General features: G+C 69.6%; 1 protein-coding gene across 1 annotated transcript; it reads left to right on the plus strand.

Moving 5' to 3' along the window:
* Window positions 1-811: 811 nt before the first annotated feature.
* On the plus strand, window positions 812-9,997 carry MINAR1 (membrane integral NOTCH2 associated receptor 1). The gene is given in 4 exon segments (XM_037509984.2): window positions 812-1,423; window positions 1,426-3,065; window positions 6,197-6,433; window positions 7,999-9,997. Coding segments are annotated over 4 exon segments (2,622 nt in total). The 5' UTR covers window positions 812-876; the 3' UTR covers window positions 8,197-9,997.
* Window positions 9,998-13,592: the final 3,595 nt, after the last annotated feature.

The raw sequence follows: 13,592 nt of genomic DNA on the forward strand, positions 1-13,592 counted from the left end.
TCTGGCGCCGGGAGCCCGCGTTGGAGCAACATTCTGCCCTCCCGGGCTTGGCCACGACACACACACACACACACACACACACACACACACACACACTCGGCCCAGCCCAGAGGGGCGGCCCTGCCCGTCTCAGCTGCTGCCCGCGGGTCTGGAGTCTCGCGCAGGAAACTTTCCTCCTGGCTTCCTATTTGACAGGTCTGGTGGGAACTTGCTTTCCTACTCTGTATATTTTGTGTTCCTTTTATTATTTTTTATTTTTATTTATTTATTTTTTTTGTGGGACCCTCGCCGGGGCCGGGGAACGAACCGGCGCTGCAGAGGCTGTGGGCAGCGGCTGCGCCACCCGGGGAAGCCCTTTGTGTTCCTTTTAAATCGATGCATTTATTTTAAAAGCAGAAAAGGCAGCCTGGCGCCGCTGCCAGCAGGTGTCGGCCTCTGGGCGTCTGCCCCAGCACCTGCTGTCCCATGGAGGGGCCGCTGCAGGCGAGCCAGTGCCCCAGTGCCTCCTGGGCTCCTGGGCGCCCCCACGCACAGCCTGCCCCTGGGTGTCCTCTCTCAGGAGGCCACGAGCACTCAGGCCGCGTGTGGAGCCGTGCTCTCCCGGCCGGGGTGTGAGGTCTCCAGCCCCGCGGTCTGGCGGGAGGGATGCCCTGGCCTCTTGTGCCCGCGGCGCCTCCTGCAGAGACCGGGCACTCCTCAGGGTCTGCCTGGAGAGCGTCGTGGCGCCCACGTGGCAAGGCCTGAGGCAGCTGCAGCCGGTAAAGGTGAAGCGCTGCACTCTCCTCCCGCTTGACCCGAAACCCACTGTTTTCTTTTGCCCCCCGCCAGAGCTGACGAGGTGTCCAGGCGGCCGGGGTGCCGCCTTGGTCCTGCGCCATGGAGGCCGGCCGGGACTCGTCCCTCTTCCTGGTGAGGATTCTGGAGGAGCTGGACAGCAAGCCCGACGCGGCGTCCTGCCAGGACCTGTGCCGCACGCTGTGCGCCCGCCTGGACCTGGCGCAGCTGGGCCGGCTGCGGCGAGCCCTGTTCTACACGGCCTGTCTGGACCCGCACTTCCCCGCCTCGCTCTTCAAGGACAAGGCGAAGGGCGCCGCCGGTGACCAGCAGTCCCAGAAGATCATGGTGGCGGCTGACATCGTGACCATGCTCAACCTGATCCAGATGAGCGGCGGCGCCACCACAGAGAGGCCGCCCGCGGGCCGGCAGCGAGGCTCCCAGCGGGAGGCCGCCTGCCCCTCCTGCCGGCCAGCTGGGCGCTGCGAGGCCCCGGGCTGCGGGCTGGGCGAGCGGCCCTTCAGCCGGGGCTGCCCCGCTCAGCCGGCCGCGCGAGGCCAGGACTGCCCGCGATTCGAGCCCGCCTCCCCGCCCAGCTTCCTGCTGGAGCCCCAGGGCCGCGCAGCCTCGCTGGACCGGCTGCAGGCGCTGGCCCCTACAGCGCGGCCGGCCCCCCGTCCTGTGAGATGCAGCGGACCTGCTTCCCCACGCGCCTGGAGAGCGAGCCCTTGCCCGAGCAGGCCCGGGCCCCCAGGGAGGCCCTCCTCCCCGGCCACGAGCCCTTCCCGGCCCAGCCCTGTGTCCAGAAGAGGGACGTCTTCAGAGAGGACTTCCGCGGCCTGCTGCCAGCGTCCCCTGGGGGGGCTGGCCCCGCTGGCAAGGCAGAGGCCACCCGGGGGGACCCCCGGGCTCGGAAGGACTCACACAAGGTCCCCTTCTTCAACCACAGCTTTGAGATGCCCCCTCACGGCGCGGCCCTGCATCCCGCCTGCTCCCCGGATCCGAGGCGGGCGAAGCACGAGAGCCTGGGCGACCTGCAGGCCTCCACCTACTTTGGGCCCGCGCCCGGCCCTGGGGCCCAGGAGGCCAGGCGCTGCCTGGGGAGGCCAGGCAGGCAGACCCCCTGGCCGGCCAAGAGCTGGAGCCTCAACACTGAAGAAGCCCCTGACTTTGAACGGTCCTTTCTTGCCAGGAGCCCCTCAGAGGAGAGGCTGCGGTTCCCAAGCCCCAGCCGCCAGGCCCCTGGGGCCCCAGCTGCGGAGAGGTGCCCCGCTTACCTGGGCCCTGGGGAGCCGCCGCCCGCCCTCCCAGGTGGCTACGTTGCAGAAGCAAATGGGCATAAGTCCAGGGCGCTGTCGCCGCCCGTGGACCTGCAGGCGCGGGAGCCGGCACGGACGCTCAGGGCCAGGAGCGCGGGCGGCGCGGGCGGGCAGGCCGGCTCGGACACCAGCAGCGTGGGCACCCAGACCGAGCAGCGCGCGCCGGAGCCCCAGGAGGGCCGCGACCCGCGCGCCCTGGGCCAGGCCGGGCCGGGCGGGAGGCGGTCGGCCGGCGGCTCGGAGGCGGCCAGCGAGGACATCAGCGACATCTTCCGGTTCCTGGACGAGGTGAGCGTGGGCGGCTCCACCGGGCCGGGCCCGTCCTCCTGCTGCAACAGCACCGCGTCCTTGTCGCAGCTGCCCCGCTCCGACTGCGACAGCTCTCCCGAGGGCAGCCCCGCGCGCGCCCGCAGCGGCCCCCCCGGCGGCAGGGGGAGCGAGGGCCGGCGGCCGGAGGAGGAGCTGCGGACCAGCGTGTGCAGGCTGCTGCTCAGGGTCGGCGAGGTGGAGCGGAAGCTGGAGTCGCTCTCGGGGGTCCGCGATGAGCTGTCCCGGGTCCTGGGCAGACTGAGCAGTCTGGACCAGAGGCTGCAGCGGCCCGAGAAGGCCAGTGTGCAGACGGACCTGGACTCCCTGACCAGCGAGGCCCCGTCGGACGAAAGTGTCTCCCCAAGCGGGTTCCGGGCTTGCAGTGCCGCCCGTGGGCCCGCGCCGGACAGCAGCGGGGACTGGTGCTGCTCGGATGCCAGTGGGAGCCTCCACGGCGAGGCCCTGAAGCGGGGCCTGTCCGGCCGCCCCTGCCCCAGGGCCCTGGCCGAGGCCAGCAGCACCCCCACATGCAGAGGCGCCGGCAGCTGCCGCCCACCCCGGGGCTGGCGCAGTGCCCCCCACGCTGGCCGCGAGGGCCCTGGAGAGGAGGCCCAGGGCAGAGCCCCCAGGGAGGGCAAGGACTGGCCGCGCAAGTCCAAGGAGGTAACTTGGGGCTCCCTGTGCCGCTGTCCGGGGCCGCAGCCGCCCTCCTGCCCCCCGCCCCTGGCAGGCATCCCGCAGGGGGTGGGAGGTGCTGCCCCGAGGCCCAGGTCCCACGCCCGAGGTGGGTGCCCCGTGGCCTGAACACAGGTGTCCCGTGTCTCCCGCACACCGGCCAGCAGGGTCCTGCTCCTGGGGCCCACAGCACGGCCGGCAGTGAGCTCAGGGGCCTGGCGCAGCGCCCACGACTGCAGCTCCTGCTGGGAGCTCCTCTGCCTCTCAGCAGCAGCCCTGGGCTCAGGGAGGACGAGTGCTCCCTCCTAGCCCAGCTCGGGGTGGCCCCTCGGGGGCGTCCTCCCAGCCCCGGCCCCCGTGTCCCTCCCGGAGTATGGTCTTGCCCCCTGGGCTGACCACTGCCCTGTGGCAGCTGTCCCCCCAAACCACAGCCCGCAGGATGTGGCTGCTCCCCAGGCTGGCTCCTCCTGCCACCCCTCAACAGGGTCAGCCCGGAGAGGCCCTCCCCGCCTCGCACACCAGCTCAGCCCCGAGTGCTGCGGCTGCCGGCAGGGCTGCCCCCTTTGCCTGGTGCCTCCAGCCCAAGCCCCCGCGGCGCCCCCTTCCCCGCTGCAGCTGTCCCCCTCCCAGGCCCTGCGGGCGCAGGCTCTTGACCCTGCAGGAGGCCAGGACCCCGCGGCCCCGGGTGCCTCCCCCAGCAGCCCCGTGTCTGCCAGGCTCCCCTCCTCCCCGTCCGCCCCCCCCCCCCCCGCTGCCCCTGCCGAGGCTGCGTCCACCACCTGCTGCGGCCCCGCGACACACCCACGGCTGCACATCCAGCCCTTGGCCATCGCCAGCTGGCCCCACCCCCACCCCACCGCCATGCCCACCCAGGCCCCCGGGTACACGCATTGCACACACCCTGGAGGCTGCCGCGGCAGGTCAGTGCGGGGCTGGGTGCCCTGACTGGGCCTTGTTCCCTGTGGGGACGTCCCGTGGAGCGGTGTGGGCCGTGCTGCCCGCCACCTGCCCGCAGAGGCATGCGGAGGCCTGGCCGAGGGCTTCTGGGAGGCCTCTGTGTGGGGCCCAGGGCCTGCGTTGGGGGGAAGCAGGGCCTGCTGTGCCCGTCCTGCAGCTGGGGCCGTGCCGCTGGGGAGGGGCTTTTGCAGCCTTTGTGCCTGCCTCCCACTGGCCCCCCCTTATTTTTTTTTAAAGATTTATTCATGCATGCAAGAACTGGGGTACAGGCCAGGGGTGGGGGGGTGAGAGGATTCACCAGAGACAGAGTGGGGAGCAGAGCAGGTGAATCTACTGAAATCCATGCTGAGGGGAGCAGCGGGGAGACAGGAGGGGTCTGCTGTGCCCTGTGGGTAGCTCCCTGGCCGGGCATGGAACTCGTGCTGCAGAGGCTGCGGACAGCTCCACAGAGCTGAGGCTGACCCCTGTGCCACCAGGCACCTTCTGGGCCAGCACCCAGCTCAGCAGGGGCCTCTTCCCTGCAGAGCCGCTGGGGCCCAATCTTGGGAGCTCAGGGCGGCCAGGGCAGCAGGACACAGGGCCGGCCCGAGGGCCAGGTCTGACCCAGCTCTGGCTGCTGGCGGGGCCGGGGCCGTGTCTTTCTGCCTCTTCCCCCCTCACCCGGAGCTTGAAGGCTGGTAACCAGTTGGGGTCCAGAGCCCGGGGGCCCCCCCCTCCACGACCAGGACACCCGGCGGAGGAAGTCGGGCTTCCCCGGAGCCGCTTCCCCAGGACACGCGGCCCGTCCCTGCACGGGGCCATGGGGAGGGCAGCGGCCAGGGTCTGTGTCACGGGACTTCGGGGAGCCGGTGGGTCCCCAGGCGCTGCCTTCCGGGGTCCCGGGGCGGTGAGGCGGGGGCTGCTCTCCACGGCGCTGGGCGGCCATCCCTGCCTGGCTGCTGCCCGACTGGCTGCGGCTTGGGGGCTGGTTTGGCGGCAGGGAGGGGCAGGGAAGGGCGGGGAGGGGCAGGGCCGGCTGGGGACTCCCCTGGGGTCTGTGCTGCCCCCACCCTCAGGGGCTCCGGCAGGGTCCGCCCTCGGGCCGCCTCCTGCTGAGGGGTGCGGGCGGGGCCCTGGCGCTGACTCTCCAGCCTGCCCAGACGCGGCTGGTCTGTCGGGCCCCGGGCCCACACCCGAGCCTCGCGGGTCGGGAGCTGCGGGTCCCTTGGGCGCCGGGGGAGCAAGTAAGTCGGGACAGGGAGCACAGGCCGAAGCAGCGGCAAGGCCCGGACGCGGGGGCCGGGCCAGGAGGCAGCGGCCCGAGGTGCTGGCTCTGGGGGCCCCTTCCTTCCCGTGGCCAGCTCCCGGCTGACCGCGGGGCTGGCTCAAGGCCGCTGCTCTCCGGCAGCTGTAAGGACGGCCTCCGCGAGGGGTGAGAGGCTGCGGTTTCCTTTTGGGCCTGAGGCCCCAGGGCAGCCGGGGGAGGGCCGGAGAGGCCTCGGGGCATGGGCGGAATTGGGGTCTCGTCCTCACGCCGCCGCTGTGCCCTGTCCATTAGCCCTTGAACCACCACAGGTTCTTGTCCCACGAAGCCGTGGAAAGGAATTGGCAGACGCTGTCGATGAGTGAGCAGAGATGCGCGAACTTTAAGAAAATAAGGAAAAGTTTATTTCAAGGAAGAGGCAGGATGCTGGGGGCGCTGTGCTCGGGAGGCGCGAGGAAGCCGTCGTGGCCTGTCTCGGGGTGTTTAAGCCTTTTCCCCCCGTTCCTCTAAAATCGCATCTTCCTTTTTGTGACTGGCTCTTCCGGTGGCCTCACCCCGCGGCAGACGGCCGGTTTCCCGGCTCTTAGCTCAGAGTTTATCTCTGTACGCCCCGTCCAAGCTCCCCTGACATTTACTGTTCCAATGAGCCCCACAGTTTAGCCTTAACACCGACCGCCCTCGCCGGCCCTCCCGGGTCTCCCTGCCGTATCTCAGAGCCTCCCCAGCTCCCCGAGCCCCTGCGCTGTCCCTGAAGCTGCCTGCTCAGCCCTGACTTGCCCGGGGCCACTTCCCAGCTCTCCCTGAAGAAGGCCGTCCCCGCCAGGCAGACTGTCCACTTGTTTGTGGACCTGGCGGGCCCTGGGCGCAGGCCCAGTGGGGCGGTCAGCTCCCGCTCCCCTGGACGCTCTGTCCCCCGCAGGTAGGCAGGCAGCTCCGGCCGCCCCGGCCACCCCGGGACGGCTTCCTGGTGGAGCAGGTGTTCAGCCCGCAGCCGCACCCCACCCCGCTGAAGGCGCACCTCAAGAGTAGCCCCCTGTACACAGACATGCGGCTAACCGAGCTGGCCGAGGTGAAGCGAGGCCAGCCCCCCTGGACTGCTGAAGAGCACGCCCGGAACGCCGGCGACAAGGGCAAGCTGCCCCCCATGGACCTGCAGGTGAGTGGCCGGCCGGGCCCCACAGCTCCCCTTGGCGCCCTCGGCTCCCGCCCTGGACTCCGGGCTGCAGCTGCCCAGGGTGGGCAGGGGGGCACTGTGAGTGGGGCTGCTCCCTGGCCCAGAGTCTCCGCTTGAATGCAGTCTCCCTTCTGCCCCTTCGGCCCTGGCCCACCCTGGGAGCTGCCGCCTCCTCCCTCGCCAAGCTGGGGTGAGTGCTGGGGGCACTGGGCGGTGGCCTTGGGCCCGCAGGGCCACGTGCCTGCTGGTGTCCCTCCCTCACAGCCACGGGCGCCCAGGCCTCTGCCCAGAGAGTGCGCCGGAGAGCCAGCTGCAGGGAGGGCCTGGAACCTCCTCTCCAGGCAGCACCTGCCAGGGCCACGGTCACTTCTCATGTGCAGGCACCTCGGACTCCACAGGCATGAAGCCCCGGCACAGGGCCTGAGCAGGCAGGTGGCCACACTAGCCCCTGCTCATTCCCTCCCGAGCCGACTGCCCGTCTCTGGCCACGAGGGCATGGTGGCCAGGGTGGCCGTCCAGTGCTGGGCCCTGAGGGGCAGCAGAGCTGGAGGGGGCGCTCCACACAGGTTTGGGGGTAGCAGGACCCTCGCACTGCCGGCCCCGCCTGTGGGGACACAACCTCTTTTGCTGTCCAGGCAGCTGGACGCGGCTGACTGTCCCTGGGTGTGCCCCTGAGCCGCCTCCGTGAGAAGGGCCCCCCTGACCTGGGATGCTGAGTGGCCCCCTGGAACGGGGTGATTGCCTGTGCGGGCCCCGTGGTGACTAGCCTCGCCCGCCTGTCCCAGGAGATCGGCAGCAGGTGCCTGCCGGACGGGCCGGCTGTGTGCTGACCACACATCATCTGGACACTGAGGTTGCGTGTCCTGTCACTCTCGCCTGTCACAAGCCACTGTTGTTCTCTGGTGTCTCAGTCCTTGGAAGATGTGAGCTCCTTCTCGGGTTCTGGGTGGTGCAGACACAGAGGGAGGCTGGGCATGGCGGCCCAGCCACAGCCTGAGGCCCCTGTGCTGGCCCTCAGTGACGGGTGGCCACCTGCCGGCAGTGGAGTCCCTGCAGGCAGCCCCTGAGACCTGCGAGCTGCAGGGAGCTCCCAGGACGGCAACGGGGTGGGGCCGCCCTGGGGGCACCCAGGAGGCTCTCCTGGGGCAGAGCTGGCCGGCCAGACAGGGGTCAGCGCCAGAACCACCAACCGGAGGGTGGGAGGCTGTGATTGGGGGGGGTGGACCTGTGTCCTGGGTGCACCGAGAGCGCCAAGCGGCCCAAGAAAACCTCCAGGGTGGGACTGTTTGTGCCCGAGCTGGAACCTGCCTGGAATTGCCGCGCTCTGGCCTTGGGGGTCCTAGCTGTGTCTGGACAGCAGGTGGCCCGGTCCCGGCTGCTCCTCTAGATGAGGGAGCCCGGAGCCCCGGCCCGGGGCCAGCAGGCCCGGAGCTCTCCCACTCGCTGTAAATCTCCTCGTGGGGGGGCTGGTCTGCGGGGCGCGGGCGGCCACCGGGGGCCCCGCCGGCTCCTGGGCCGCACTTCTCACTTCTCCCCTTCGCTTCCAGTCGCCGGAATCTTTAAACCCCAACAACCTGGAGTACTGGGTGGAGGACGCCTACGCGCCCGGCTACGACTCGCTGCTCAAGCGCAAGGAGGCCGAGTTCCGGCGCGCCAGGGTCTGCAAGATGGCGGCCCTGGTGGCGGCGGCTGCCTGCACGGTCATCCTGGTCATCGTCGTGCCCATCTGCACCATGAAGTCCTGAGCCCCGTGCGCGGCCCGGTGGCGGTGGAGTCCCAGGAGCACCCGGCCCCCCAGCCCCCGGCTCCCCACAGAGAAAACGGCCAGACCTTAGGGCAGGAGCCTGGTGGGCCGCGAGTGCAGTGGCGGGGCCAGGTGGGGGTGCGGGTGCGAGGGACCTGGACTCCCCTCCAGCCTGGGGGCAGGTCCTGCGCCCTCAGTGCGCTCTGTGGGGAGACCCTCCTACGTGCTGGCTCGGCGGGGCCTCGGTGCTCACAGGCGGAGCGTCTGCAACTTGTGCCTTGAGGGGCGCCGGGCAGCCCGGCCTCTGGCTGGAGCCTGCGGGCGCCCAGCTCCCCACACCTGGCCTCTCAGCAGCGCAAAAAATAGGGAAACAGCCTCCGTCAACCGTTGATCTGCTACAAGGTCTGTCCAGATGTGGCAGAGGCCGTGTTCCCCCGTGGGCAGCCCCACCGGGACGTGCCCGCAGCGGCTGGGTGGCTCTGGCTCCGCACGACTCTGGTGCCTGGTACAGGCGCCGCGGGCCTCGGCTCACAGCATACCTTCCCGCAGGAAAGGTTTCTGGGGAGCACCTCAGTTTTTAAAGCAATAGGGGCGCAGCCCCCCTCCTCCCAGCCTGCCAAGCAGCGGCAGATGGCGCTGCTGGAGCTTGTGTCTGTCGGTTGTGTGCGTCCTGCACTTTCATCCCCATGGCTGGCCCGCTGGCCGTGGATGGAGAGCTGAGGACCCGTGTGGGCTGAGGGCGGTGCTGGGGGTGCTTGCTGTCCCCAGGGGCCTGGGAGGGGCCGGGCCTAGACCTGACGGGCTCCCCAGGTCAGCTCTGGGTCCTGTGCCCTGTCTGAGCCCCGCCCCCGCCCCGGGGCCTCCCATCAGCAGGCAAAGCAGGTGGTTTCCTCCCTCAAGGGGGGCTCAGTCGTACCCTCAGAGCTGCCCTCTGGCCCCTCCCCCCAGAGGTCCCAGCGCTCGCCCTGTCTCTCCACCACCCTGAGGCGGGATGCCCTGACCCCGGGCCAGAAGCTGGGAGGCCCCTGGCCCCCACTTGCCAGGTGGGGATGGTCAGACCAGCCCTGCCACTGCCCTTACCTGTGGCCAAGCCTGGGGGTCGATGCCGAGCCTTTGTCACATCTGGGGCCAGAGTCTGAGGAGTCTTGTTGCTCCACGGCCAGTGAGCTCCACGGCCAGTGACACGCAGCTTGGGGGGCTGCCGGGCTCCCCCCAGGGTCCGCTTCTGCCGATGGCCTGAGTTAGGGGCAGGTGGGGGCTTCTGGCGTGGCCTGAGCTTCGGAGGTGGCGCTTGCTGGGGAGCCCTCTCCCACGGGCCCGAGCCAGGGCCTTCTCTCCTGGACCCTGGCGTTTGCCGCGCCCCTACCATGCGCAGAGGGGTACAGAGCAGGCACGGGCAGCAGGGAAGGCGGCACCTGCCTTGCTGCCTGCACACCTGCCTCTTGCTGTGGCTCTGGGGGCAAGCGTGCCCTCCCCACACCTGCCACCTCGCCCTGCCCCCATTCTCCACACACAGCGTGCGACCCTGTGCCTGAGCCTGGACCACCACTGCTACCCCCTCCGTCCCGCCCGCATTTAAGCCTAAGTAGGCGGGTGTCCTTTAAGGGGCTCTCTTGAAACCAGACACCCTCAGCTGGTGGCATCAGGATCATTTCACCTCGACCTGCTCTGAGAAAACCTGGCAGAACAGCAAAACAGTCTCCGGCTCAGGCTTCAGACACTTCTCACCCTCCTTGGGCCTCACGTCAGCCAGGGGCAGGCTCCTGTCGCGAGCGCGTCAGCCCAGGGCTTGAGCCTCAGGCCTCCCGGCCCCGGCTGCCCGCGGGCGGCCGGGTCTGCACAGCCCACCGGGAGCAGGCCGCCCCCTTGCTCACAGCCGGAGCTGCGGTGGCACGAAGCCCGTGGCCGCGGAGACATCAGCACAGCGGGGCGCGGAGGCCGAGACACGCACACGGATGAGGAGGGCGAGGCTCCCTCTGCCCCGGCGGGCAGGTGTGGGCTGGGCCGGCCCTTGGTGCTTGACCCACGCTGTGTGAAACCAACACCTAAGGACGGTGTTAGCTCGCTTTCCCGGTGGCTGCCGAGGGCCGCCGTCGGCTCGAAGCTGCCACGTGCCTCTCCAGAGGCAACAAAGACCGAAGAGCGTGAGCTCTCGCCGAGAGGCTGCGTCTGCGCTGGGCTGTGAGGTCAGTCTATGAGCGAGTCCTGGCCGGGCCGTGGGTGGCGTCAGCACGCAGGTCCACACACGCAACGTTCCAGCGCCGGCTCCTCCTGTCCCTGGGAGCCTGCAGAGCAGTGCCGGGCCAGGCGGGGCGCACCGCACCCCCAGCAGCCGCCGTGCGCCGCGCCGCGCAGAGCAGACGGGAACGCGGCTGCGGGCGGCCTCTGCCTCCTGGCCCTGCCCGGGAAGCTGGCCGGCCTCTGTCCACCGGCCGGGACACGCCATCCGTGTGTCGGGTGAAGGCCCGGGCGTCCTTCTGTGATGGGCACTTGGGAGCGAGGGCCTGCTCGGTGCCGCCCCGGGAGCCCCGCACACCCACTGTGGCGGACACGGTCCTGCCCAGCTCTCTGTAGCCGCTGCCGGCCTCACACCGGCCTCCCCACCTCAGGCCGCTCTGGGGCTCCAGCTCCTGGGCGTGCCCCTCCCAGGGGCCCCTTCATGCTTTGGCCAGTTTTCTATTAGATATTTGTCTTTTTAAATTATTTATATAAATTACATATTCTGGAATTTTTTTTGCCAGACACACACCACAAATGCTGCTTCCATCGTGTCCGCCGCCTGCTCTGGTGGCGTCTACTCGTACGTCCGTGGGCGTCAACGAGAGGCGTCCCGCTCAGCCTGCCGCTCCCTGGCTCGCTCCGTGCCCCTCCGGGCCGAGAGCCCGTCGCGTCCACCCGCCCGCCTGGGCCCTGCCGCTCTGCGTCCGTGTGTCTGTCCTGTGTCCCCGAGAGCCTCGGGCTGTCCTCGCCATCTCAACAGCGACTCCAGCTTGGCGGTTTCTGAAAGTTCGTTAAGTGTAACAATAAAATTGTTGCTAGAAACCAGCAGTTCGAGTGTGGTTAAGCGCAAACACCCTTTCTTCTCCCTGGTCTGGAGCACCGACAGCCTCCCTGAGCCCCTGGCCGCCCCAGGGACCCCGAGTGGGCTCAAGCGGCCCAGCGGCCCCTGCACCTGAATGTCCTATGTGACCTCGGGAGCCGCCTGAGGGAGCCCGGCTGAGCTGAGAAGGGGCCAAGGTTCACCCGACAGAGCCAGGCAGGTGCGCGAGGCTGGCATGGCTCTGCCGGTTACGCTCGGTCACCCCACACCTGGCGAGCCAGGCCCGACCGCCGTGGCTTTCATCAGGATGTATTTCCGGCACGTGGTTTTACAGAGCTATCGAGGCGAGAGCTAGTCCCAGCAACAGGGAAAGGCCCGACTTCCTCGGCCGTCTCCTCGCCGCACCTGGATGGACGGCCCGGGTCCCCCAGGGCCTCCGCCACCTCCTGGCCCGCAGGACGCCCCCGCCACCGGGCCCTCCCCAGGCCAGGGGCCCACCCGGCTCCCTCGGGAGACCAGTGATGTTTGAGGAATAACTCCAAAGACATTCAAGCACCACGTAACAATGATGCAGCAAAGTTCTCATTTTGCGAATTTTTTGCCTCAAACAAGTCATCTTGGCCTCAAGCCTGTAAAGACGTTGCAGGCGGAGGGCGTCCTTCCTGGCCTCAGCTGGCCACATGCTGGGGCTACGGGGTGGGGGGGCTCCTTGGCTCCTCGGGACGTGGCATCCCCAAGCGCCACGGCCAGGCAGCCCCTCCGGTGCACGCGGCTCCGCAGCCCCGGCCAGAGCAGACTCGGGCGGTGTCGTCTCTGTGGTCAGTGGCACCAATGTGTGAACTCACGGATGAAAGAATTAAACCACATTGCTTCCTGCGGCAGTTCCCTGAGGGGCCGGGCTGGGCGCCGCCTGCCACCGCCCACCTCCCCACAGGCCAGGGACGTGGCCTCCGGGCCCAGGTCCCCCTGGCCAGCGCCAGCAGCCGGCCGACTGGCCAGGGCTCACGGGGCGCCCACCTCCCGCAGGTCTTCTGGGCCACGAGGTTTCACCCTCCGCCGGCACCAGCACGGGGTGCTCCAGTGCGGGGCCTCGCGAACACGCCGTTTCGTTTGGTTGAGAAAACATTGCCCGAGAGAACCCCTGAGACTCAGAAGCAGCGAACTCCGACACGTCGAAGCCCACCCCTGCCTGGCCTGAGAAACAGAAACCCACGCGGGAAAACCCCAGTTTACAGGAGAAACAGGACAGAAACAGCGAGCCCCGGGGAACAGGACAGCGAGTCCAGGAGACCAAGCTCCCACCTTGGGATGAAACTTTTCTCCATAAAATTGACCAGTTTCCGTTTCTGTGTATGTAATGAAAGGTGTTTTTTAATGACCAAAAAACGGGAAGGCGGGGGACGCTGTAAAACACAGACTGGCACACGCACCAGCTGCCGCCGCCACCCCCCTCGTGGGCCCCCGCCCCGCCCCGCCCAAGGCCCTTGCTGCAGCCCAGCCCAGCCCCAGCCTGAGCTTCAACTCCGCTGTTGCCCTGGACTCTCCGGGGAGAGCAGGGGGCGCAGGAGAGGGACACAGGGCCCGGGGCCGCTGCCTGCAGGCTGTGTGTGGCCACTGGCAGAAGCTGCCCCAGTCTGCCCTCTGGCCCCTGCAGGCGGGCACAAGGGGCGAGGCAGACAGGGCAGGGGAGGCGGGTCTGGGTCCAGCCGGGTCCGTGGAGCTAAGCTGAGGGCAGACGGGGCCAGAGGCGGGCAGGGGCGGCCCCGGGGGCGTGGCAGCGTCTGGCGGGCCAGTCCTGCCGCCACACAGGCCGGCAGTGCGCTCCAGCCCGCAGCACCCCCGCAGCCCAGGCCGGCTGGCGCGGAGTGGACGCCAAAACCAACAGGAAGGGCCTCCCCGTGAAAGCTTGCCCTGGAGGGCACCAGGGGCAGCGGGCGGGTGGGCGGGCGGGTGGCTGGGCTGGGCTGAGCCGAGCGGGGCCTGCGGGACGTCCGCGCCAGGTGCCTCCCGGGAGCTGGTGAGCAGAGGTGGTGCCGTCACCCCTGGGGACGCCGAGGCAAAGGGAACCGCCACGGGCCGCGCCAGGGCCCGGGCCTGGGGGTGGAGGGCAAGTGGTGGTCCGGCTGTCACACTGCTGGCCTCTGTGGCCAGCACGGGGCCTTGACTGCAGAGGGCACCGGGAGCGCCCGGCGCGGGGCGGCCTGTGCGTGGGCGCGCCTGGCAGAGGCCGAGGGTAGAGGTGGCGCTCGGAGGCCCGGTGTGCCTTGAGGACGGGACCGGGAGGAGGCCAGAGCGAGCGGGGCCGAGCGTGGGGCCGCGCTGCCCGCTGCCTCGGGAGCTCCCTCGGCGCCGCGGGG

Source organism: Talpa occidentalis, unplaced genomic scaffold, assembly GCF_014898055.3.
Source record: "Talpa occidentalis isolate TD23 unplaced genomic scaffold, MPIMG_talOcc4v2.1 talOcc4.14, whole genome shotgun sequence".
NCBI classification, from domain to species: domain Eukaryota; kingdom Metazoa; phylum Chordata; class Mammalia; order Eulipotyphla; family Talpidae; genus Talpa; species Talpa occidentalis.